The sequence below is a fragment of the Diadema setosum genome, chromosome 3 (genome assembly GCF_964275005.1).
Source record: "Diadema setosum chromosome 3, eeDiaSeto1, whole genome shotgun sequence".
NCBI lineage: Eukaryota > Metazoa > Echinodermata > Echinoidea > Diadematoida > Diadematidae > Diadema > Diadema setosum.
The window spans coordinates 46,939,016-46,966,544 of record NC_092687.1 but is presented as its reverse complement, the minus strand read 5'-3'; the positions used below and the strand labels follow the sequence as shown (position 1 = coordinate 46,966,544).

At 38.8% G+C, this 27,529-nt stretch overlaps 1 protein-coding gene across 1 annotated transcript in view; it reads right to left on the bottom strand.

The window, feature by feature from the left end:
- Positions 1 to 2,365: 2,365 nt before the first annotated feature.
- LOC140226433 (one cut domain family member 2-like) overlaps positions 2,366 to 27,529 on the bottom strand; it is a 47,989-nt gene continuing 22,825 nt past the window's right edge. Inside the window, exon 3 of the mRNA XM_072306902.1 lies at positions 2,366 to 2,706. Within this exon, the coding sequence (XP_072163003.1) occupies positions 2,366 to 2,706 (341 nt within the window). The remainder of the gene's footprint in view (positions 2,707 to 27,529) is intronic.

Below are 27,529 nucleotides of genomic sequence, written 5' to 3'. Positions count from 1 at the left end.
GTGGATTCATATAAATAATATTTCAATGACAGACGGCTCCTCGTTAGGCAAAAAGAGAGAAAATGATATCAATTATTATTTACAAAACCCATAAATCTCTACACCCATCTAGTAATGTGGAATGTGAAGTACAGAGAACGCACTCAGAAAATCAAGTGATTATATTTCATCAGTATTTTTAACCTTTTTCGGCACATAAGCTAGGTGATTTCTAACAATAAATGATATACTCATAAATGGAGATAAGTTGACTGTGGCTTTCAACATAACTATCATGAGGTGAAAATATGCAAAGTGTGTCGGTGAATACTGAAGTGCTATATTTTTGTCTTAAGGCAACTGGGCGATGCCTTAAGCATTCAAATTAATAAGTAACAAAATATTTTACGAGAGCTTCCATCATTTCTTATGATTCCGCTACCTGCTCGGAGCTCAGATTTAAATCAAACTTTTGCGATTTCCAAATGCTTTTAAGAGGTGAATTCACACACCCACAAATTCAAATGCACTAAGCATGCATCCAATAGGTTTTTACAAGGGATCAATCTCCTTGAGGATGCTGCACAAATTCCACTGGGCCATCTTATGTATTTATAAGTATGAACTGAATAAAATGAAGAGAAAGAATTTGCCATCAAATCAGAAAAGTCATGAGGCATGAAAATTCCTCTCGAGCACTCTTTGCTCCAAGCAGCCATGTCGGCAACTGGAAACTTTCACACCTTGAAAATCATGTCATGGCAAAACACCAACCAGCCCACTTGGTTTGGTAAAGGGTGGATGCAATGAATGCACACTTTCCAGAGATGCTCTAATGCTCTAAATATACGGAGTATGAATGGGGTCTCCATACATCACTGACTTAAGATGTCGCAGAGATGTGGAGTGTTCACACCTGAATTGTAAACCTCATCTTTTGTGTACATTTCTCTTCTGTGGCTACATTGCCAAGGAATGTCCACCAGTACAAACTGGATGAACAACCAAAAAACAGTTTGAAAAAAAAAAGAAGAAATGCATTCTACTTCAGCCTCTGAAGACATTGCAACTATTTTGAATACATTAGCATCTCATTAGCATCTCATTAGCAATACAGTGTAGAGAGGTAGACAAGAAATAATTAGATAAAAATGAGACATTTATTGCAATTTCCTCTTTCTGTCATTCCCAAGAGTCAGACCCGTTTACCATTCCACACTGTCCCCCTGCACCACCAATCCTAAATGTCTCCCTCTATTGACAAGAGTCAGTATAATCACTGTTTGCACAGGTCATAGAAAACCCCCTAGTACTTGGGCCTGTTACTCTGTCAAATGTATTAGTAGTTTCGTAATAATGGATGCAATTTCATGAACATTTAAAACAGGCAAGCAGTACATCAACAAAACAAATAAAAGTTCTGATGATAGTAGCACAATACAGTTATTTGGCACACAGATAACCCTATTCAATAGCTACCTGTGTGGTGATAATACATTATGGTCGATTCATATGAAAGATTCCTGCCCTATTCTTTTTATTTCTCTCTTCCAATGAATATATGGCGCTTCTAAGCCGTAATAAGTTACACATTACCATTGTTTAAACATTTCAGCCTCTTTCCGATATTTCACACAGTACTGAGAACCTGATTGTACTTTCAGCCAAAAAGAAGACAACAAAACTCTGTAAGGGTATAGATAGGCTTTTAAATAAAACTGGCGTTGCACACTGAAATTTCTTAATGGTTGTCCAAATAAGCAGCACAGTTTGAAATACAGTCAAAATTCTAGAAATACATTATGGCAAACATGACGGTACTGCCCATTTACGGGCGAAAACTGGCATTATTTGTGAGTCCGAAGTAGGCAAGGGAATTGGATGGAATCTTGGATATTGGTTTCATACGTTATTGTGGTAGCAGCTCTCTTTGAGACTCGGACGAACTCTGGGGCATAAATATGACTTTGCCCTGACATGGCTCCTTCAAGATTCCTGGAAAAGAAGCAGTAGATGTGTACATTTTGTATTTGATGGTCTGATTTGTCCATTTAGTGTTGTGGAGCTGAGGGGTGGGGTCAGTGACCATAGCAATCAGACACCTCCACCATCTCAACTCGCCCATTAACATCTTCAGCCTTGGTGCTTTGCCACACCCTGACACAGTGATGTCAATGGAGTGAGGAGGTTATAGCCCGACATTTGTGCATATTACCCCTTAAGATTGGGTGCACTTGTTACACTTCAAACCCCCATGGGCGATGCTTCTTCAAGTCCACTCTTTGATCCTCCACCTCTAAGGACCGGTAGAATGACCCCCACTGGGTGTGTCACGCCCTTTCTTTTTTGGTAGTCCAGTGGTCTCCTTCATGGAGCTCCCAGCAAGCTAAGCCTTGTACTCTGCCTTTGGTGTGATGGAGCCCTGATTTGGATGCCCTGCTCCTGGCCCGCCTCCGACTCCGCCCACGTTCCCACCGGCCCCGCCCATCTCGTCTTGCCACTTGTCCTGGCTCCGCCTCCGGGCGTTCATGAAGAAATTGCTGACGGTGCTGAGCTCGAGACCCAGCTGCTGGGCTATCGTCATCTGCATCTCTTTGGACGGTCGCTTGTTCTCCTTGAAGATAGCGTGGAGTGTCCTCCGCTGGAGGTCAGTGAAGACTAGGCGTGGCTTCTTGATGTGGTTACTCTGCGAGGGGCTCTTTGCATCATCCTCTTTCTTCTTGCAAGCTGGAGAAATGAGAAGTTTAAAAAGAGAACAGGTGTTACAGATATGACATTGTTGCTGAATATTACATTTCTGGCATGTCCATGTACATCATTCATTGTATTCAAGTTATTTTCATCCAGTGCAGGATAATCTTTTATTATATTTTTTTTTATGATTGACAAATAAATGAAATAAAATAAAAGAAAAGGTAATGAATGAAATGATATACCAGAGCTCCTTCTCTACAATCTGTACATTGTAAGAAATTTTCACATCAGCGAAATAGTTACCGACATTTCTGCTCACTCCTGTTAAAACTCCTAAAGTGTTAATGCAATGCAAATCTGAGTCAAGATGAGTATTGTGTAAGTCAAGATTGTCTGAGTCAGGATGAGTATTGCGCAATTGAAATAACATCATCAGGATACCACAGAATCAAATGTTGCGAGGCAAAGTTGGAAGTGTGTCAACACTGAGTGTAAATAGACAACCCTGCACACTGGCACTGGTCCAACGGTCCAGGACCAGTAAAAATCAATGTATCTTTGATTTTTAATTAATTTAATTAATCAAATATGAAGGATGTCTGAAAGCCATTTCTGCTTCACTCTGCGACAATATTATTCAGACGACATAGTCTTAACTCCATCCATTTGTTTTATCTAACATCACAATCTCTTCAATGGAAGAGTAGAATCCTCTGTCTCAATGAAATCATGCCCCCTCTTGAAATCAGATTTTTCATTCACATCACATCACAAGAGATTTTCTACCGGTAGTATTCCCTGAGATTTTTGACCCAGAAACCAGTAATAATAGTCCTCTGAGGGAGACAGACCAATCTCTAGGATCTGATATCTTCTACATCGGTGCTAAAATTCTAAACAACTTTTATGATCTCAAACTGGGAATAGAAGAGCAGGTCATCACTAAAGAAAAGGAAACAAAAATAGTTTTCATTCATTTCATTTTCTTTTGATCAAAAGAATATACTCTTGTTGGACCTCTTTCTCTATCTCTCTATATTTGCCTTTATATCTCTTTGCATATTTCTCTATTTCTCTATTCTCCTTTCTCCCATCTCTGTTGCAGTTTTTCTACATATTTTCAGCAGCTATCTCTCTCTCTCTCTTTTTCTCATTCTCTATATACAGTTTGTATATTTCTATCTATCTCTAACTTTATCCCCTCTCTCTCTCTTTCTCTTTCTGTCTATCTATCTCTCCTCTCTCATTGTTTTCTCTCTTTTTATAAATTTATATTTCTATGCACACATATAATATCTCTTATTTTCTCTCACTTTTTTCAGTTTCTTTCCCACTGTGAGAGAATCTGATGTAAGCCTCAAGAGTGGGATATAAGATTTTGTGGCATTCACACTATGAGAAAAAAAGGGGTAAGCCTAAATCACTGAAAAGACACAGTGGGAACTGGCCCAGCTGAGCAGTATACAAACACACACATACACACATGTATTCAAACATGAACCACATACACACATGCTGACATTCACACACACACAGACACACACGCATGCCGCAAGAAACAATGGATGGTACAAAGAGTGGTTAGCGTGAGAAGAATAAAATATGAGTGACCCTCCATTCCCGCTCCCCTTACCCCCCTTCCCCTAGGCAGAAGGGTGAGTAAGGACAAGGTGAACCGCCTCTGGAGGAAAGATCAAAGTGGGGCTCAAAAGAAGAGGGGTAGTCAGTCTTTTCTCTCTTGGGGGGGGGGGGAGAGGTTTGGGGATGACCCATTCAAAGAGAGATGAATGAATTTTAGCGGATATTGTCATGAAGGTTGAGGAGATACTATTCACACATCTCCCTCACAAAGACGCTATGTATCATTCCACAGAATGCGAAAGAAACACAACTGACTCTCCGTTTATTCCACATGCATTCAATCATTGTGTTTCAGCTGATGTTTATCTTGCAGAACAATTGTAATTCTTCACCAGTTTCAGTCGAGGCGACTTGATCACTGGCTGCCCGGTTTCCTGGCGTAGTTTTTTGCCATGGGAACGCTGTAAACTTTTGCCTTTTTCTGAGGGGGCAACCTCTGTTCTCTGAATGGGGCAACTTGGTTCCCGGGCTCAGACCGTGAGAAATCGGACATTGGGACTTTGGGAGAACAGATATCTGTGTTTGCTTCATTGTTTAGGATGTGAAAGCAGAACTAAAAATCTCCATTATCATACTTTCATTCTGAGAAAAAAAATGATAAAATGTCCAAAAAATTCTCATAATTCACTAATGATTTATCTATTGCCTCATAGAGAACAAATGACATCGTCTGTTGATTTCTGTGAGAATTGCTTCTCTATCTCTTCTAAATGTCTGTCTTAAAGCACCGAAGTAGTTTTAGGTAAACCACCCCTAAAAATGCCGTAAAACTACTCTTTTCTATTATTGTGAGAAAAGCAGGCGAGATGAATGCACACATAAGAGCTTAGGAAAGAATATTGTTCTATGATATTCTATTTCTTGATCCCACAGTGTATCCCCTGAAACTCCCATCGAAACTTCCTCTCTGCTTAACATGTCACCAGCTACACAGATACATTTCTCGCTTTCTTTCATAATCGTGCATATATATATATCTTCCCATACTCCTCAAATTATTGACATGAGAAAACAAGTCTCCCGTGAGTGACAAGGGTTATGAGAACGGCCAGCGTGCCTACCATCTGTGTAGGTTTCTCGGCGCAAATCCACCCCACATCGCATTCCACTGGAGGTGAAAATATTGGAATTTACATCGTAATTTCTGTAGTGTTCATATCTTTGGTTGGATATGCATGTAAGGCCACGGGGCATGGCAAATTATTGATCGGGAAAAAGCAATATTGTTTCTGTCTAATTAAAATGCCCCCTTTTCTCCCTCTATCTCTCATTTTCTCCACATTGGACTGAAGGCATAATCTAATTAAAATGTGAGATCCTCGACATAATGACAATTTTGGCAACATCCATGGGGTCAGGGGCGAAATGACGAGCATCCTTTCCGGAGACTGGGGAACCGAAGTAAATTAAGAAGACTTCAGCTACAACTTTTCTTGCCTTACTGAACAGTTTCTATGATACAGATCTCACAAACTGGTAGCTAAGTAAGTATAGTGTTTTGTTCTTGGACCTGCATAATATACTGTGTGTTTGTATACAAACACCAACATACATTCATACACAAACTCACACTAATGCATGCAATATGTAAACATATGTATGTTCACATATTTTAAGAGATCATACCATTCTGCAAAATCATAAGATTGCATAGAAACACAAATCTATGAGTTACAAAGGGGCACTATTTCTTTCTTCTTTTTTTTTCTATATTCTTTCTTTCATTGTTTTCATATGAAGAGTTTGTTTGCAAAAACCATTTTTGAAGATTTTGAAGTACGATGTCTGTCATAAAGTACAAAATAATACCTTTTAAATGATACATCGGTCATTACATATAAAGGTACATTTTTGAAGTTATGGTCAAAAGAAGCAAAAATTTTCTTATTATTCTCTTTATTTTTCTTGACCTTTAATCGCAAATATCTCCATTTGGCAAATATGGACTTATCGGTTTTTGCAAACAAACTCTTCATATATTGTTGCAATATACAATGAACTGCTATTGATATATGTGTCAAGAATTCTTAAAAGCTTCTTGTAATTAAAGCACATCAACACATAAACATAATTGTTCATGGCCAGTAGATAAGGCCTGTGACACGGAGATATAAATCTATTAAGAAGTTGGCAAAGAAAACTTTGCAATATTACGTCCACAGGAGCAGAGTGCCGGAAGTGTGAAAACTATGACTAATGGCCTTATTTGGAAAGCAGTGGGCTGAGAAAGACACAGATGTGTTTTGCTCAGTTTTGTAACTTGAAACCATAAAGAGAGGTCTGAATTAAATCTCAAAATAGACTGGATCAAAGACTACAATGGCTGAATTGGATAGCTTTAAGGTAAGCGAGGAAAAAAAGATAAAATAGAAACACTTGCTGCCCAATAGATATGAAACCTCATCCTGGGACCTGATTAATAATTAGTCGTCGGATACCTTTATGGGAGCCAAATCAACTCCTTTTTGCTTTGCTAATAGGTAAGACTAGATAGAGCGCCCTCGGGGTTCTAAACGTAATCCGAGATTTCACGACAAATATGCACATCCTCGTCCCCCTCATCTGGAGTGTGTGGAGGACGGTGGAGAAGAATTGAAAAACTCTGAGAGAAGGAAGTTATCGTAAAAGAGGGTATTCCTCCTCTCCATTCACTATACAAGGATGTTGCAGGCATCCTGCGGGAAGATGCTCCTTTATTTCCATAGCAACACTTTGGGAAGTTATCAAAGCTTGATATAACCTTGATATCACAAACCAGATCTTACTGCATGCATCTAATCTGTGACTATAGGGTGCAAGTCTATACAACAAGTCTAAAATAGTTTACCATCCCCTTCTTCAGTGTGTGCAGTACGTTTCCAAAAATACACACACTGCAAATCAGAATCTCAAGTTTTCCTCATCCTCAAAGAATTAGTACAATGATGATTGTTCTCCATCCACATAAAAACAAAACCTCACCTATTTCCTCTTCATTTTCATCATCATCTTCTCCTCTTCTAACATCACATTTTTGTTCCTCCATTATTGTCCAACATTAACCACTTATGTGCTTCGAGTGTCAGTTGACACAAAAAAACCCATAGCATCGTACACACTGACCAAAGTCCCTTGCATGGAAGGAGTTAAGTGTTCAGTATGCCAATACCCTCTACCTGTAATTCTGCTTCCTTCCTTTACGTCTTTACTTTAGTCCTGTCTGCCTTTTTCGTCTTTCTGTTTATCTCAGCTACTTTTTTTTCCTCTCACCCTCTTCCTTGTCCGTTCTGTCTCCGTTTCTCAGCCTGAGGGATGAGGGTGAATGATTCCTCCTTACACGACGATGGATTCTATTCAACTGGTCTTCAATTTAAACTCGTTAAGCAGAAAACAAATTTAGTGAATGGGTATTACGCCCGAGGAGGAAATACAACGCCGGTATCGTTTCGGCGTGAGGGCGGAGTGGAGAGAAACTGTTACTCACTGAATTCCGTTTCTTGCGTGGGGAGTGTTTTTCCCTCACTCTGATTTGTTCTTACTCTCCCTTCTACAGTCTCATTTTAAATCTCATTCTGATTGTTTTCATTACTTACTACCTTTCATCCTCTTTCACACTGTCTTTCTATCTCTCTCTCTCTCTCCAACTTCACTCCATATTCATCTATTTCTCTCTTGCTTCACACGTTCATTTGTTTCTCTCTCACACCTCTATCTCTGTTTATATATTACCACATTCTATCCTTACCTTCTTTTATTTCTTTATTTTCATCATGTCCGTCTTACTTCTCTGGTTATTCAGATTTCAAACATAGCTTCTTCTTCTCTCTGTAGTCTTCATTTCACTTGGCTTCACTTACTACTCCTCACTTGTCTTCCCTCATGCCATGTGTTGCCTTTTTCCTTGTATCTTGCCCTTTTCTTTTGTGTTCATTTAATACACAAAATGATTAAATATCTTCCCTCCAAATCTTCTGTGGTCAGTAATATTTATCATTCCCTTTATTTCTCTGTTCATTGACGGAAGAAACTACTTGAAAGAAACAAAAAAGAAAAAAAGACAGAAAAAAATATCCTCCTAACAAGTGATTTAAGGCAGCGTAATTTACCAGTCTTACTGTTCATGTGAAGAGTTGGGAAATCATATTTTTCAACAAAAGAGGTTGCAAGCTAAAACTTGCATGCCAATTTAACAATAGCCATCAGGTTAAGATCAGCAGCGAGATCTGCAGAGTGCGCTACTTATAGTTTTCTGAGAACATGCTGCCCTTTCATTCCAGGCAGCCAAGGTCTAATGCTGTATAATTGAATTGGTTTGGGGTTGGCTAGGGGTGCATGGGGGTGGGGGGGGGGGGGAGGGGAATATAACCCTCTTACTTCTCATGGCCTTAAGAAGTATATTTCCTCCAGGACTCTCCCTTGGTAAGCCCATTTTAAGAGGATGCTGCTTCACCCCTCACCACAGTCACAGAAGACAGGTATTCTGGATTCTGTCTCTATTTGGCATCCTAAACCCTTTGAGGATGGAGCTATATAGCACTATTTCCCATAGACACCTGCCAAACTGTACCACACTCAAGATTAGTCTTCAATGGGTTAAGGTCTTGTATCTCTGCGTCAGCTCTCTAACTCTGCTCCTACAAAATACTGACTGACAATGAAATCTTTTCCTGACATTCTCATGTGTACTACAGAGAATTTTGACATAACCAGCAGGTAAACAAGTGTGAGAGATACCCTTGCACAAAATAGTGGTAATGCAACCCACATTTCTATCTTGACTGCAGAACAGAAAAGGTTGCTCTTTGTGACACAAGTAATTCACGTCAGAAGGGGATAAATTTGATGGAGTGTCTAAAAGGTTGAGGACCTTACTCTTCTTGCATTTCAATTCTCCTCATCTTTCTATTCCCTTTACAGCATACATCCTTTCCACTACCATCATGCTGGGTTTTCTCATCACTTACCGCATTGCTCTGTATTGAAATGTTCACTTCAATGTTCCTTTTTTTTGTACATGATTGTTTCATATCTTCACAAAATTGGTACATATTTTCAGCTTGTTAAAACCTTCTGTTTGGTATACATCACTTCATTGTCCTTACTTTTTTTCTACTTGTATCTTTTTTTTTCTTTTTTACATTTCTATGTATCACTGCATATCTATCTCTTTTTTCTTTTCTTTGTGATAAACTCATCTCCCACAGTCCTGACTGTAATTCACCCTCCTCGTGCTGTTTCCACATCTTTAGAAGATTTAATTCTCTCATACACGTACCCCTCCAGTATCTCTTAGTACCCCTTCTCTCCCCCTCCTCATCCCCCATCCACCATCTCCTAATTCCAACAATCCCCCTTTCTCCCTCCCCTCCCCCACCATTCTACCTCCCCACCTCCTCCGTTTCTCTCCTCCCAAATATCCCACTCCTTCATCATGGCTGTATTCCCCAATGATCCAGACCAATGTTTGCATAATCAATTAACGTACAATTAGGCTTGCCCTCCCAGGCATTGTTCGACATATGGCCGCTTAATCCCGTGGGGAAACCAGTGTAATAAATTATGCATGTTTGCAAAAGTGTTCATGGGACCGGAGACTACTCCATCACAGGGGAAGGTGCAGTGATTTCAAAAATCAATCATATTTGTGGATGAAAGGCCAGGGTGGAAAAAAAAGATGAAGGGATAATCATGCTTTGACAAGATATGAAAGGGGCAAGGCACATCAAAAATGCATTCATCAGAATTTGCATCCATAATATTTTAGTTAAAAATGATGGCTGGCAAGAGGCTGCCCTCTCGTGCCGGCAACATTCATGATAATGAAATCACAGAAAACATTGGAAGGGTATGCACAAACATTTCCCCTCAAGGTACGTTGAACATTCATATATACAGAGAATACAATACTTTTATCTCCCTAAGGTTGAAACCTTTCGCAAATCTATGCAAGATTTCTTTCAATTCAACTAACACTTTCAAGTCATCAACAATGATCAATTGATAACATCAATTAGGCCTATGTTTAGACATTTTTCCCTTTGCTCTAAGCAATCAGAACTCTGTTCTTCACATCTTCCTATCTTTCCATGTTAGCTGCATTGATTAGCATTCAGATATGATTCCAATATAGGATAACAACTGAATATGCTCTAAGAATTCACAGCCTCTATAAGATCCACATCTTAGACTATTTCATCACAAAATACCATGCAGAATAGGATTTAAAAATTGCAGAAAAAGACAACTTGCTATAATGTCACACACACCCACACATACACACACAAACACGCACACAAATACAGCACCAAAAACATCTCGACGGACCAATCAGTAGGAACCCCAAAACGGGAGAAACCAAGAGAGATGCAATGAATAATGTAATGGGAGGTCGGCTCGTCTTCTGGGTACTCTTGAAGCCGATCGATTAATGACGGACTTCAGACGTTTGACAACCAAGTGGTCCGCAGTTTTCCCCCGCCTGTAAGGCGATCTACTCTTGAAAGCGCTTTGTCACACATGCAAGGAGAAGACAGACAACGGTGCCAGTCTCAAAAGCAGGACGACAGAATTTTCACTAAAATTGAAGGGAAAAAGGTATGGGGGGGGGGGGGTAAAATGAAGGAAGAGGAAAAACTCCTACACAGGAGTGCTTGCCATCTCTCCCACTTTGGGGAATAATTTATCTTAAAGGTAAGATGGTGGAATCCAACATCTCACAAATTCTTCCTCATCACACGGAGGTGCTCACATGAGTCTGTGATAATTCTATGATAATTCTGTGAGAAGATTATGAATGTACTACAACAGTTACTTAGAATAATTATGATATTGTTTTCAATTTTTTGTTGGCTGTTTCATACTCTAAGTTCCTAAACAAACAGATTCTTAGATTTTGTCAAAAAATAGAAAGTGCAAGTTGCAATTAATTTCTATGCATTGCATTTAGCCCATTGCCTTTTAATGATTGGTTTCATGAGGAGATCTGTAATGTTTATGACACAGCCCTCTCCCTTTCGTCAGACACAATTGACATGCTTTTTTCTTTGTTTTTGCTTTGTTTTGTTTTGTTTTTTATTTTTTGTCTTGATGGTCAAACAATCTCAAAGAAGCCTAAAATGAGTCCAGTCAAATGTCTTTCAAAAGCACCATTTTCATTTCTTTTTAATCATGGACAAGTCCCATCTCTCTCTCCAGCAGTAGACTCTGGCTGCCTTAAATAGTGGTCATGTGAGTGCATAGAAGGCTTGAATTGACTACAATAACTCATCAGCTGAGAACCAGAAGGGCGCTATTACATTCCAAGATTTGAGCATATATATACCCTAAATTGTGCCCAAATAGTGTCTTGTATAGTATTGACCTTGTGGTTTTGATTTTTAACACATTACTGAGAATGAAAATAATATATGAAATTGACACTATAATGTGATGGATGTTTAGCTCTACAACGTAATATATACCCAAAATTAAATACATTGTACCTCCCAAAACTGTGATAACGCCCTTCTGGTCCTCAACTGACAAACTGTCCCTGATGTATGAATGAAATAATGGGTGTTTTCCTGAGAGATTAAAGAAAGGCAGTGTGACTGAGGGGAAGGAGGTTGGGATGGGGGTAAAGGTAGGAAGATGAGTGGTGGGGGAGAGGTGGGGTGGGGTTTGGGGCTCAGGGTTTGGTTGACTGAGAAAAAGGGGAAAAGAATGGTGAAATAGGGGCAAGGAGGAAGAGTTGACCAAATGTAAATGGGGGAGGAATTCAATCTGGACGGAGGTGCAGATCGCATCCTGAGCGAGATGGGAGAGAGGGAGTGGATCCAGGGATACGAGGGGAAAGACTCGGCCATCAAACGGACATGGATGCGGCAAGACTTGAGACTGCTAATGGATCTCTACTCTGAGCGTTTCATCGCAAATATTGTCGAGCGCGGCCAGGAAACGGACACAAGAACTCGATATGACACAGCGGTAGGAACCTCCCCCCCCCCCCCCCCCCCCCCCCCCCCCCCCCGCTGACAGTATGTGAGTGTAAGGAGGGATGGGGGGGGTGGAGAATGGATAAAGACTGAGATAAGGGAATGCAGAGTAAAGTTGAATGAAGGAGAAAGTGGAGTGGTTCATGAAAATGTGGTCTCTACTGAAAAATGGTATTCCATATGATAATGCAGGTGAAATGAAAGGGGGGGGGGACAGAAACTCAGAAAGTGGAAACAATTAAGACATACATGCAATAGGCCTATACTGGAAGAGTACTATACTAATATACAGCTCAAAAAATTAAGATTTCCATCCTTTATCTATAATATTATTTGGACTAACTGTGTGATATGCAATTCATATATTGAAATATTAAGATGACTTATTGCTTAATTTAGTCTTGTAGGCCATACTCCTCTAAAAACACCATTTTTATCATTTTCTATTAAGTGTATCATCTTCTCCGTACAATCAAAGGATAATAATTTTCCCACCATTCCCTAACACCTGTATGGTGATTAGCAATCTATCCACCAACTCCTCCTGACAGCTCTCTGTGGTCCTATCTCTCTAAAAAGACTTCTGTCCTCTCATCTCCCCGCATCTGAATATCTCTCCCACCCCAGGGAGGACGCATCGCCCGCATCGTCAAACATCTTGTGGAAGCAAAACCCCGTCCTCCTCTCGGAAGCCGTGGGCCGTTTGGAGGACCCTCATGCACCGGTCTCATGCACAACGTCGGCGTAGCAACAGGAGGAGAGTGATGCTCCTCCCAGCATCACGGTACAGTGAGAAGTGCATATCTAATGCCCCTCCTTCACTGCAGCCTTGGTGTGTCAACCTACAGGACACTATCTCTTAGGGCACGGCAGAAAATATAGTGGGGTAGAGAACTATATGCACTCTCTTCTCTCTCTCTCTCTCTCTTCTCTCTTTCTTTGTTTCATCCATCTCCAAAACAAAAAGAGGTTATCCTGAATCCCATGTGGGGAAGAAAAAATGCCTCCTGGTGCAAAATTACACTTTGATGACTGCATCATGTGATCTTCATCATATCCAACAAGGCTCATTTATGTTCACTCATTCACATCTATAATAATCTTAAGGATTGCAAGAAGAAAGTGGGGGATTCCTCGAAAGATGAGGAAGAGAAGAAGAAAGAAGAAGAACTGGAAGGTGAAGTGGGAGAGGATGAAGATTTAAAGTGAGAAGAAGAAGAAGAAGAAGAAGAAGAAGAAGCATCTTAACGCATGATATAAGTGTAATGAGCTATGAAGGAAGAGAGTAGAGTACTTTTGGATCTTCTGTATTCATACTACTATAACATGGAACTTCCATTGACAGGGATTACCATTTCTCTTACCATTTCCACTTCGAAACAAAAAGTCACCTTTTTCTCTGTTTTGGGGAATAAAGAATGCACTCGAAAATCAAACCAGTGAGGGAACAAACCATGACCACGTTGACTTGTAAAACTGAATGTTTTCCAAACAGGAAGGAGTTTTTATTTCACTGAGAGGAGAGTGAGGAAGTAGTGAAGAGATGCAAAGAGAGAAAAAAGAAACGACAGATACTTGGTTCTTGTGGGTTCTGTCATCTTAATCAAATCAGTCTTTGTGTTTCCAAGGAGCACTAAATACCAAACATCGGATGTGAGAAGAAGAGGATGGGGGGGGGGGGGGTGCGGCATCATCATTGATTGCGCCTGCTCCCATTACAGCCACACGGCGAACCGAATACCTTCATTTTCCGTCAACATACCTCAAAATTTGCGACTGCTACGGATAATGATGACGCCTGTGTTTGTTCGTTTCAATTAAACCCCCTCAGGGAACGTCCAGTCTCTCGTTTCCAGCTTCTCTCACCGTCCAAACTCTCCCCGTTTAGGGTACTAACCTTATTAGGGCCGTTTTGCTGGCTCCGTTACTCCTAACTAACTCCAAAACAAAACCTCAACTCTTTTTCCCTAGTGTTCTACACCCAAACCTCAATTTTGCTTAATTTACTCCAGTCGACATCTTGTTTGTCGATTGGAGCCATCGGGTGCGGTATTCTGCCTGCTTTTACTTCCCCTACAAGGAGGGAAAACTTTCTCTCTCTTTCCCTTTAGCTTCCTCACTAAAAATCTTGGTCCATCCGGTAACTGAGCTAGTTCATATTTCTAAGCTCCTCCGGTCTTACACAAGTTCTGCAATCGATTTTAAGGACCGGTGTAGGTAGCAACAGACATAGTGACGGAGGCCGAGATCAAATAAAAAGTCTTCCTCCAACTATTCAAGATTCTGATATCTACTTCCAGGCAATTCTCACCCTCAAAGCATCATGGGGAAATACCAAGGAGATAATGGGTCACTTCAACCCTACAGTGATAATTCCTGCTGCCCAAAAATCAGAACACAGAAATCAAAATCCTCTGGTAGATCAGAGTTTCCCTCATTTTCAAATTTCAAGCTTTACTTGCAGACTATGAGTTAATCAAAATACAAAAGAAGGGATTTATTTCTTACACAACAATCCAAAAATGTATATTCACACTGATTAATGTGTAAACACTGAAGAATGCAGAAATTAACATAATTTGACAAAACAGGATGTCACACTCGGAGGCCATTTTTAAGATAAGTGCATTGTTTCAATGCTCACAGTAAACAAACACCTTTGGGCAAACAATACAAAGATTCCATTTAGATTTCCTGTGCTCTGATTTCATTTCAAGTCAAACATTTTAGTTGGTTATCCTGATTTACTATCTCTCCTGAACAAAGAAAAGAAAATACAGCAAAACTATCCAAATACCTGCATTGGCTTCATTAGAAATACCTTGACGGCAAGATGAGCCTTATCGTCATAAACCATAACCCATTGAGGATGGATTGAGTTTGCTATAACACGCATTTCCCACAGACACCTGCCCGAGTATTCTCGCAACTGATCTTCAACGGGTTAACTTGTTGAGGTAAACCTGATTTTGCCTTTACACACATTTTCCACATACACCTAACCCGAGTACAACCCTACTTAGGACTATAGTCTTCATCAGGTTAACAGATGTCTGGTAGGAAGGGAAGCAGTGAAATGTGCAAATCACCACTCACAGGAAAGAACGGGGAAGGGAAGAAAGTATCCAAAACCTGAGAGGAAAAATCTAAATATTCATTTCAAAGAAAAAAAAAAAAACAAGTTATAAGATGAAAATATACAGGAGAGTAAATAACAAGAAAAAGATGGGATATAGGGAAAATTTCTTTCTTCAGCAGTAATAATAATAGGAGGAGCAACAGTATTAGTAGCAGTGGCTGGAGCCACATTAACAACAGTAGTTTGAGCAGATGCAATGACTGGATAAGAAAAAAAAATGGCCAAAGTATATGAACTTAGAGAACAGTCACTTTTACCCTCAAATGCCAAGAAGTGTATGTGGACTTTTTAAAGTATCAAAAAGAAAAGCCTGACATCAGAGACTATCATCTTTCTTCTCCTGTCTTGCTTTTTTGCCCCTCTGATGGCAGTATTGATAAATCAATGCTGATCTTGTTAGTGGCATCTGAATCAATGCGACTAACACACACTGATAGCCCCCTTAACATGCTCTTTCTTGGGGGAATCCCCTAAAGCAGATTACACTATTTCCATTGTTGCCATGGTAACGCTCAATAGCATGACCTTTTTCAGATGGAGAAAAACCACTGCATATGTAAAGCTCTCTTATCAATTTCTCAGGCAAAATACCTTAACAAAAATGTTGCAATTTGTCAGACAGTGTGATAGAAATTTTCCCTTTCACATCCTTTGCCGTAGAAGCATGTATGTATCTAAGAACTAATCAATCTACATCAATATTGTTTTTTTTTAATCTATTCTATCAGCTAAAAGTAAACACTCTTAGTGTGACAGAGAATGACATGATAAAATTAAAAGAAAAAGTCACTTGAGCTTTTAACTTTTTGTAAGATACCAAGAAACCACTGATGAAATAGTACAGAGCATACCATTTTAAGATGAAATCAAAGTTTATTAGATGAAAATCGGTTTTGGAATCACTGAGACATCAAAAAACGAAGTAAAACAAAGTGATCCTAATGAAAGGTGGGTCCCACTTTTTATTAGGAATGCTCTTTTTTAGATATCTCAGCCATTTCAAAACCAATTTTCATCAAGTAAACGTTGAATCCCTCTTGGAATTACATGCTCTTCATATTTTCTAAGAGGTTTCTCATCATCTCACCAAAAAAAAAAAAAATTAGAAACCTGAAGTTAGGTCTCAACCAAAACTATGCACTCCCTTTAACTGATTCATACAGGATCTTATTTTTCAGCTCTTTTTAAGTTTATCACATTCTAAAGGCCATTACATTCTGAATAACATTCCATCTATTGAATGCCCTGCCTGCAAAATATTCTATTCTTGGCTATCATCACTACTCTACAATTCCATCTCTCCCTCTCTCCCTCCATCTCTCTCCCTCTCTCTCTTTAAGTCTTTCTTCTGAGGCAGAGGTCTTGTAGTAAGGCAGATTTCTTGGGTTCATTGATAAATCAATGTTAATCTAGTTGGACGTGTGTGGATCGATGTTTGTAAACCAACATTGATTGATCTATGAAGAGTGGGGGAATCCCCCTCCGCCTGCCAGCGCCCTGCCCGTACCTTCAGCCTACAACCCATTCAACACATCGTCTGTCAACCTCTCAACGACAATCAATATAGTTCCTTGTCCCACGCCCCTGCTGTAGAGCTGGCTGAAGATACCTTTTTATATTCGATGCTCAAAAGAAAAAAAAAAATCAATGAAAATGTAATCTAACCTGTAGGATATAACAAATATGGTGTTTTCTGATTGAATAAGGACTTCAGATATAAAGTGCCTGCCACTTATGTCTATTTATGGAGCTTTTAAACTTATTATCTGAAATCTTTGACAGATATATGCCAAATAATTCTGACAAATTAAGATGGATAATAACAACTGTAGCTTGCAGACCTCTCCTTATTCCTTTTGATGATTGTTTGTAAAATCCATCTTTAGTACAAACATTGTGTAGACAGGAATAGCAAAGTAAGTTATTTTTAAGGAATGTTTTCTGTTTGTTTTAAATGTGTGATGCAGACACAGATAAGCCTCTCAGTCCTTTATTGGTTGGACAACTCTAGCTAACATTTTGGCAGACTTCTTTTGACAACAAGTGTGGATGCTATATGGGGGCAACAAATAACTTCACTCAAGAATCTATCACTATGACACCATGAAATGATGTCTGATGAATTGATGATGGTGAAAAAGTAAGAAGAGAAACATGCACAAAGGTTTGAGTTTGTGCAACTTTATTTGAATCCATTAGCTTTTTTTGCAATTACAGGAGAATTCCACCAAAGTGATTTTGACAAGTGACACTTGATGGACACTTTGTGTATTCTAAGGGGGACACCCAAGGGGTGCGAGACTGCCCCCCCCCCCCCTTATCCAGGGGTAAACATTATAAGTGGCACCTGATGACTCAGTGAGTTAGTGCTTAGGGAAGTGGTGCCTTACCCCATTGCAGACGAGTCCCCCCAGAATACTTGGGCAAATGTCTATGGGAAATGCGTGTTATAGCGAAATCTGTCCGTCCTCAAAGGGTTAAAAATCACCTCCCCTGTATTTCACAAGTGATGCACACACATACACAGCACACAGACACAGGGTTAATGCTCCCTTGAACTATAACTGATCCTCAGACAAGTTCAATGTACTACAGTTTATAATTCATCACCAAATTCTTACTACTAATGATAAAATCTTTAATCAATCATTAATCAATCTCTCATACCATTCTCTTCATTGCTTTTTTAAGAGCAAATAGAATCAGAAAAGGACTTTTCTGATGATTCTCTACAAACAAAAATCAGTAAAGGGCAATCAGACAGTTGAGTCCCAAATGCATCCACATTCTGAACCCTTTGACAATATAGTGTCTCATTGCAATGAATCCTGAACACAGCTAGACCATTGATTTCCTGTACTCAACCATCAATTTCAACCAATATTTCGTACATGAGAGATAATAGAGTGTACTTGTTATTTGGTAACATATATCTGTTTTACGAACTCACATTTACACATCAAGGTACTCAAGACAGAAAACTGAGTTCCTAAAGGAAACATTACCACTAACTTTGAGAGGTGGAGACCATTCAGTTTGGATAGGGAGCATATTGTTGTGAAATCATAAATACGAGAAATTGTAACATGGCTTCAAATTTACAAGTCTCTCTTGCCAACTTCATTCTCTTTTGACACAATGATGAAACAGATAATAAAATATACATGTTCTTCAATTCAACTGTTGGTATTACAGCATGATACATTATATATATACATTATATATATATATATATATATATATATATATATATATATATATACATATATATATATACATATATGAAGAGTTTGTAAAAATCCATATTTGCCAAATGGAGAAATTGAGATATTTGCGATCAAAGGTCAAGAAAAATAAAGAGAATAAGAAAATTTTTGCTTCTTTTGACCATAACTTCAAAAATGTACCTTTATATGTAGTGACCAATATATCATTTAAAAGTTATTATTTTGTACTTTATGACAGAGACCTAATTACTTCAAAATCTTCAAAAATGGACTTATCGGTTTTTGCAAACAAACCCTTCATATATATAATATTGTGCCAACATGTGGACTACGAATTATTCAACATGGATATATACATACATATATTGTATATATATATATATATATATATATATATATATATATTCAAAAGTGCTCTTTGCATTTATCTATGAATGTGACTTTGTGATCTTCATTCAATCTGTACATCTTATCTCTCATGCAATCTGTCTCTATCTCTCCTCTCTCTCAATCACGACATCATCTCTCCGTTATTTGATTAGCCAAATTAGGCTGGGCAGCGGAGAGGGGTAAAAAATCTAATAAAAACAGTCGCTCACACCCGACATCCTACACTATCTATTAAGGTCTGATCTGTGATGGCAAATTAAACGAGAGAGAGAAAGAGAGAGAGAGAGTGAGAGAGATAGAGGGAGAGAAGAGATAGAAGAAAGGGACAGGGATTCCGTTGACGATTTTGATGGGGGGGGGGGGGGTTCAGATCTAGATAGCTGTCACTCATTTCGTATTCGGGCCGCGGGCTCTCGCGGGGAACACCTGCTCGCGAGCGGGAATAATCGTGGTGTTCAAAATTCAGAGGAGCGGCTATTTGGGCACCGCGGAGCCAGATTTTGCTGGAAGCGATGCGAATATTAGCTACACGTGGGGGTAATTATTTGCCCGATACCGACCGGATGGTACTTAATCTCACCCACATCCAAAGACATGTCACTTAATCTCATTCATATGTCATACAAGAAAACTGAATTCATCCCGACATTTTTTTTTTTTCTCTCTCTTCATTCCTATATCTCTTTTTTTTTTGGGGGGGGGGGAAGGATTTCTCTTTTTTCCCTCCCAAAATCCTACAATATTCCTCTCTTCATCTGCATAATACTAGATGCCTCATGGATAGATGAGATTAGCTACGGCTACGACATGATTTTAAAACAAACATTTTAAGCACAAAGCTTGTCAACAAAATCAAATTATTTCACTTGCTCTTCAAAGAATACATTAACATGTATTTAGGAATTTACAAAGAATGATTTTGTGGTTTACCTTCTGTATGCTACATTTAAAACTCTCAGTATTTAAAGAGATTTGAAATGTCAAATCTCTATTAAAAGTAACAGCCATAATCACACACAGACCAAAACTCAACAATCAACTCAAAAGCTTAAAGCTTCTTGTATTTGATGTCAGCAATGCCACAAATCAACATAGTTTCATATCTTCTGGCCTTAATGTTGCTTTGTCATTTTATTGAGGGGAACTGGAATAAAGCAGCCATACAGTACCAATGAAGGAAAATACATGTGATTGCATACTTCTGTAATTTTTATGTGCTGTTTTTTTTTTTCATTGTTGTTGAAGGGCTATTATTTCCCTGTTCTTTTGCTTTGCTATTACTTTGAAGAAAAGAATGAATGAAGAAATAGAGTTGCTTACAGAGAGAGGCTCAGGACAAACACCTGTGCCCTGAAACGTGAGGACCGTTGACTCGGCCCGCTGGGTGAGAAAAGGGCAGGCTGATTGGCAATGTAAATGAGTTTGGCAAGACAAAGCAAATACCAAATGTTGTGTCCACAGAAACCCTAGCTTGGAGTGGTAAAGTCATGTTTAGCCACTTTTTTATTTGTCCAATCAGTCAGGAAATATCAGACAAGGTGATAGTTAAAACTTAGAGCGAAGAACAATTAAAGAAGAAATTACAAGAACAAAACATTTTTTTTTTCACACATTGTTCCATTGTCTAGAACACTGGATAGAAAATATAACTGATGATTGCCTTAATACTGGATTCCTCACAGGATCTAAGGACATCATTTTAAGATTTCTTTGCAAAAATAAAGAGAACGATATGTCTGTCTGCATAATACAGGGTTTATTATTAATAAAGATATTTTATTTGCAGATAACTTTTTTTGTATCTTTAATATTGGTATTTATTATCAATATCAATATTGCAATTATTGTGAAATAGTTAGTTGCAGCATCATTCATATCATTAATTCACTTGCAGCTATTTCATACATTATTTACCATACAGCAAGGAGAGATTTAGAGCTTGGGCTTTAGGATCGGGGTACATCCCAATGACGGAGTTTGTTCACAGTAGACCTTTCTGTCCTTATATACATCACACGTAATAAGACGCATTCTTTGCAGACAGATTCTATGGATTCTCACAGATTTCTTATGCCAGTCTGACCAACCCTCTCCCAAAATGCTGCCACTACCCCAAGCCAGGCTAATTCTTCGTACCGATCATCCCCTCAGCTTTCCAATCCTTCCTTTCTCCCCTCCGCTTGGCAACAAACCCCGGCGACCGTACCATGGCCCGACAGAAAGAAGACGGAGGCTCGGCAACTGCGAGTGTGAGAAAGAAGAGGGGGGGGGGGTAGTGGGGGAAGAAAAAAAAAATCTTGTGGCACGTGGCGTATGTTTGCACGGGACGACTGAAGGCTTTCGCAGCGACGGCCGCTCAATATTGACTCACAAGTTTCTCGTTTATTCAGCACGTTGAAATGCAGGGGACTTTCTCATCCTCTCTCTCCCTCTCTCTCTCTCTTTCTTTCTCTTCTCTCTTCCTCTTGCTTGTATTCACCTTAGTACATGCAGTGTTTTCCGCAACTATATGCAAGAGAGTGGTTTAATTCTATTTGCTCGACCAAGCGTTAGAGACATTCTACCGTATTATATCAAGAACGAGCTTCCCTGCGTGCCCGAGTCTTCCCTCCCCGTACAAGTCTATTCACTCCATGTGTCCCATACACGGGAACATCTAAGACTCCGCTATGCCCCAGGAACCATGCGGGAGATATCCACAGTCTATATAGGCCTTCTGAGAGGCTATTCACATAGCTTGTTACTTTCAAGGATCTAAGGAAATGATACCCTGCACAGCTCTGTAGTATACTATGGACCTCAAAGTATTGAGATTATTGCTGAGTACAATATAGTGATTAGATTGATATACGGAAAGACTATTAATACCCCAATAGTGTGCATTTATTTGTACTTATGTCTTTTGGTATATGATTACTATTATTACCAAAATGTAAGTTATATTGCCCTTCACAACACATTTCTAAGAACTGTGAAAAAGAATGTCAAAGAAAAAACAAACAAACAAGAGATCAATTTTTGTTGATATCCGAATACAAAATTATATCATGTCAAATTCAACATGTCATATAAATGTGGCTGTGTGTGTATGCTTGGGTATGGCATTTGCCTACATTATCTCACAAATCAAATAACACTGTTGGAATTCAATGTAAGCCTACCATTTTATACAAAGCAGTCACATACACCAACAGTAACCACATATTAAAACATTGTCATTCATTCAATATAACATTAGCTGTAAGCCAGTCTGTCTACCACAAACCTTCCAAGAGAAGTGAGTGACCACTACTACCACTACTGACATGAGAGACCATTACTCAAAGGTGGTGCACTGTGGTCAGCTGTGTGGTCAAGATTTTAAATTCATACATTTATGCTTACAGCATTGTGAATAATATTCACTATTCTTCCTTGCAAAGAGTGGGCTTAAATGGATAATATAAAAAAATGCATTTGTTTGTCAACAAATCAGTCACTTACAGACAAATCCCTTCTTATTTGTTTGTAGGTGTTAGCCTGTTCGGTTGCAGTCTGATTTGTACTACTGCATGGTCACTATTTTCCAATGTCCGCACCACTGAAATCAAGCTATACATAGAATCCCAAGTTAGTTGTTGAAACTGCTACAACTGCTTTTAAGAAGCATAAGTCATAATGCTCCACTTCTCTATGGGGTATTTTTAGATCCTCTTAAATTAGCTGGTTGTTATTCAAAAGTATATCTTATACAGATTTGAACCTCTTGTTTTAAGTGTTGTATCAAATAATGTTTAAAAATCGTAACTCTCCTATAAACAGCAACAAAAATCAAACAAAAAATCAGCATGTATGATGCAAAAAAAAAGTCATATTTCATTATATTCACTCATTGTTTTTTTAGTACACTTTATAAGCATTGTAATATCCTTTGCTATCTGGAAGCAAGTAGGGTATGAATTAAGTCTATGGACAACTTAAATATCTCATAAGCAACATGTTAACACACTGTAATCTCTGTTCATTTCCACGGAATGCCATTATATAATAGTGAATGTTCAAGTATGCAGTTATATTCATCTCTCACAAAATATTGGGTATTCTATATCTATTCCATATTGTACATGATTTTCACAGTGAAGCAAGGTGTAGTAGAAATGCAAACCAAACTTAATGATATGTGTGTCTGAATGTGTGTGTTAGTTGAATGCAGAGCAGAAGAGTAAACAGTTTGTTGACTTGAATTCTGAACCAGTTTTGTTGACAGTGCCAGAAATGTTCAGCTCACATTTTCATCCCACATTGATATGAATGCTAGATCAGTCATTAGCATAAATGTCAAATTCACTTACAGGGGAAAATATAATTATAGATACAGAATGTGTGTTTACATGCATGTAATGTGCATGTTGGTGTATGTATAATATGAGTTTGACATTTTATTACTATGTTAATTCTTACTACAAACGCCCACTGCTAAAATGTCACAAATCTACATTTTAAAAGACTATGTATGCATTGGGTAACATTCATAGCATAGTAAGGTAGGCATCATAGTTGAATGCTGTAAACCCAGGAGTGGTAGCAATAATGACTACATTGCTTGATATGATCTCAGCCAGATACCAAACAAATATCGAGATCAGATCATGTGTGAATCATTATGATTCTCTGCTGAAGCATATTTTCAAAAGATATTGGTAATATATTCCTCCCCTTCCCACTCCCCTCCCACGACCTACCCACCTCCAGCATACTAACATGTCCATTGGTATGACACATATCATAATCTAGAGCCCCATACAAGCCAGCATCAGAACTTTAAGTGAATGTTAATTGTCTGTGGCAGGGACGGGGGCTGTTTAATTAAAGAAGCCCCGGCTTTGTGTAAACGGGGGTGTATATAGTCCCACACACAGGCTTTTCAGCTGGGTTTATTGAGCCTCGCAGGTGCATTTGTATTATCTTACGAACAATAGGAGAGTTTTCTTGTCTGCTTCCATCTCTCTCTCTCCCTATATATCTCTCCCTCTCTCCCTATATCTCTTTCTCTCTCTCTCACTATATCCCTCTCTCACTCTCTATATCTCTCCCTCCCTATACTTCTCTCATTTTTTCTCTTTTTCTCCCTCTATCTCTCCTGCTTTTGCTCTCTCTTTTCCTCCCTTATATTCTCTATCCCCATCTCTCTCCCTCCCACTCTCTCTTAGATTTGTTCTATTTCTCTCTTCTCGGTCTCTCCTTCTCTTTTCCTCTCCCTCTCTTACTACAATATCTCTCCTCTCTCTCTCTCTCCTCCCTATATATCTCTCACTTTCTCTATCTTTCTCCCTTTATCTCTCCCACTTTCTCTCTCTTTTTCCATCTTTCTCTCTCCTGTTAAGACAAAAAAAGGAGGAAGGTTTTATGTCAGGGGCTTAGGACTTTGCTAGGCTTCTAAGAGACAACTTCCAGGGAATTTAGAACGCAAGAAAAGATTTGCATCCACAAACTAGCTGTGATGGAGACAGGCTTATAGTGCACTCATATGATATGTTTCATCTCATCATCTTCCCTATCTTACTGAGTATAATGATGGTAAGGTGAATGAAAGAGAGATAGAAAGAGAGGTTAAAGAGACAGAGAGACCAGTAGACAGAAAGAGAGACAGATAGATGGATGGATGAATGAATACAGAGATGAAAAGAGAGTGTGTGGTATTATACCCGTCTAAGGGAAAAGATATGAATTTAGTTCAACAACACTATGCCAGCACTTTAATCTATACGGTCTGTGCACGACAGCATCTATAATTTGTCAACATACTGGTGTAAACAGGTCTAACTTCATTGATGTGCATTTAGGGGGAATATACTCTTAAGGAGAAACCTCTTTTCTATGAGGGCAGTGAGAGAATGGATCATTCAAGTTTGGTGGAATCGGCAGCAGGAAGAACCTTATGACTAGTAAAAGTGTTGTGAAAGCATCAATGGCAGAAGGTGAACAAACACGGTGTTTTTGAGATCTGGCGATCATCCCTTTCCCATCATATTCATTATCATCCACACACTCTTCTTCATTCCCTAGTTCTTCAAAGGAGATCTAGAGCCATTGGTTCAATGGTGAAATTTATCAATTGGATCCCTGGTCTAATGGTCGAAGCTATCAATTCAACCACTGGTTTATTGGTCGCATCCATCACTTCATTTGTGACCACGTGAAATATATCCCACTACGATAAGTTTATTCAAAGAAACTTTAGCCAATTATCTTCAAATTATCATGTTAAGAGTTCATCACAAATCTATAGATCTGGGCCCCATCTTATAAAGCCTTCAAATCAATCACAAGTCCCCAAATCAATCGCAACTTGCATTGCAGCTCACAAGAAACTTGTGATTGATTTCTATCACAAGTCTTTATAAGTCAGGCCCCTGTTATGTTTCTCTAATTGTGTAGTCTACATTTTAATCAAGCATAAATTCTCATTATTCCATTGGGATAATTCTAAGATGCATCAGAAAAAATAGAGAAAGTCCCCATAACATCTTCTCTACAAGAGAAATTGTGTGTAAACATTATCAATTTGGTATAACATGCAGTCAGGTTGTTCTTTCAGCCTTGAAGCTATTGGCAACAATTCTCAGCATATTGTTGTGAAGCTTCTTCTTGTATATTATAAACATCTTCAAACAGACGGCTCAAAACAAATTTTGAAAGTAAATATTTACATCATATGGGGGACATAAATTCCTGCATTACTTCCCGTTTCCTATCACATAAGGGTGATTACCAATTTTTCTGCTTGACTAGATCTCACAATTTAAGATAACAGCTTTAGGTCAGAGTCAACAATTCTTTGAGTATTGTTAGACAGAGAGGAACTGAAAACATCAATCCAATCTCATTTTATCTAGGACTAAGAATGATACGAATAACCCCAACAACAAACCCAAGCACCAGTCTCAACAAGCCATGCATATGAGAAAAGATACAACCAGCCATGGAATGGTGCATGAATGCTTCAAACCTGCACACCAAGCTATCTGGCCTATATCTACCACTTTTAGCCAAACTGACAAAAATAGCTTTTCAAAACGAGCAGAATGAAAATCAATATCACTATTCACAGATGAACAGAGATATAGCAATGGGAAGATATTATGCAGTGTTAGAATGAAAAAAAAAAGACTGTTTGAATGATTAAGTCCAAACAGCTCTGTTATTGCTAAGTAATATCAAAACAAACATGATACTGAGCTTAGCATTCTTAACGGACAGTAATCACTATATGAATTTTGCAATGAACAAACTGACGATTATAGAACATATAGCACTATGTCGTCCTATCTGGCACTTATTTAGATAGCTATGGCAGAATACTTGAAGAAACTGGTTTGGGTTTCAAAAAGAACAAATGGCTATAACCTTTCAAGCTCTGAAGGCTTGGCTAGGATTCAACTGACTTTGGTAGGTCTTCACTGTTATTGGTATAGAGTTAAGACTTGTGTAAAGATGTGACATTTTGATGGAGGGGGAGAGGGAGAAATAACCCAGCTTGGGGGAAGGGATTGGCGGGTACAATTAAAAAACAATATCCGTGATTGGTAATGCTTAGTTAAGGAAGTCTCGTTAAACATTGAAAAAAAAAGTGGCAGGCCCGTAAGCCAGCAGGAATGAATAAAATGATCCATCAATTATGGAGGGAGCGTTCAGCGTAACACGGGAGAATTTCCCCCCACTAATTACGGCCCGGCGATACCGTCCATTCTTTGTCCAAACTGGGAGAATGGCGGCCAACAATGGACTGAGGTCAGGGGATGGCAGACAGGGCAAGACAATTACACGGTCATCAAATATGCAACACTGCCAATTCAGTGTCATTTTTGTCATTAATAGCTGCTGGTGAGGGGAGAGGCTTCTAGCAACACTGGCTGGAAGATTTCTCTTTTTTAGGCAAAGAAATAATTTAAAAAAATAAATAAATTCTGGGTGCGTGATGCTACCATTGATTGATTGCTTAATTGATTCCCAAGACAAATGAAATATTTATTGATTATTAATAGCATTGACCTCTACGCTGACACAATTCACGTCGCTGAAGCGGTGAGAAGATTGCACCATGCCTACTGGCTGTGCATTTTTCATCTGGGTTAGAAGAAGAGTGTTTCTTTCACAATCTGGGGGAAAATGGGGGGGACTTTGGTCACACTTTGTTTTCAACAATAGAAAGCCACATATGTCTTTATCATTCTTTAATGTTCACTCTGGTTTTCCCACTCCTAGTCTGCATGTTTCTGCACATGTTCTTTCCTTTTGCATTTTTTAATTTGTGATCCATTTTACTTCTTTGATTTTTTCCAATGTTGGCAATTTCGACATTTCCTATATTTAGATTCAGCATATCATTGCATTACTTTTTTTCTGAGGGGGAGGGGTAAAAAAATCATTTTGTCAGTGCTTATGATTTATTAATTTTCTGCTTTTGTATTGTATTTTTGCAACATATTACACAGCTTTCTTCGTGCCTGCACTCACCGAGGAGGCCT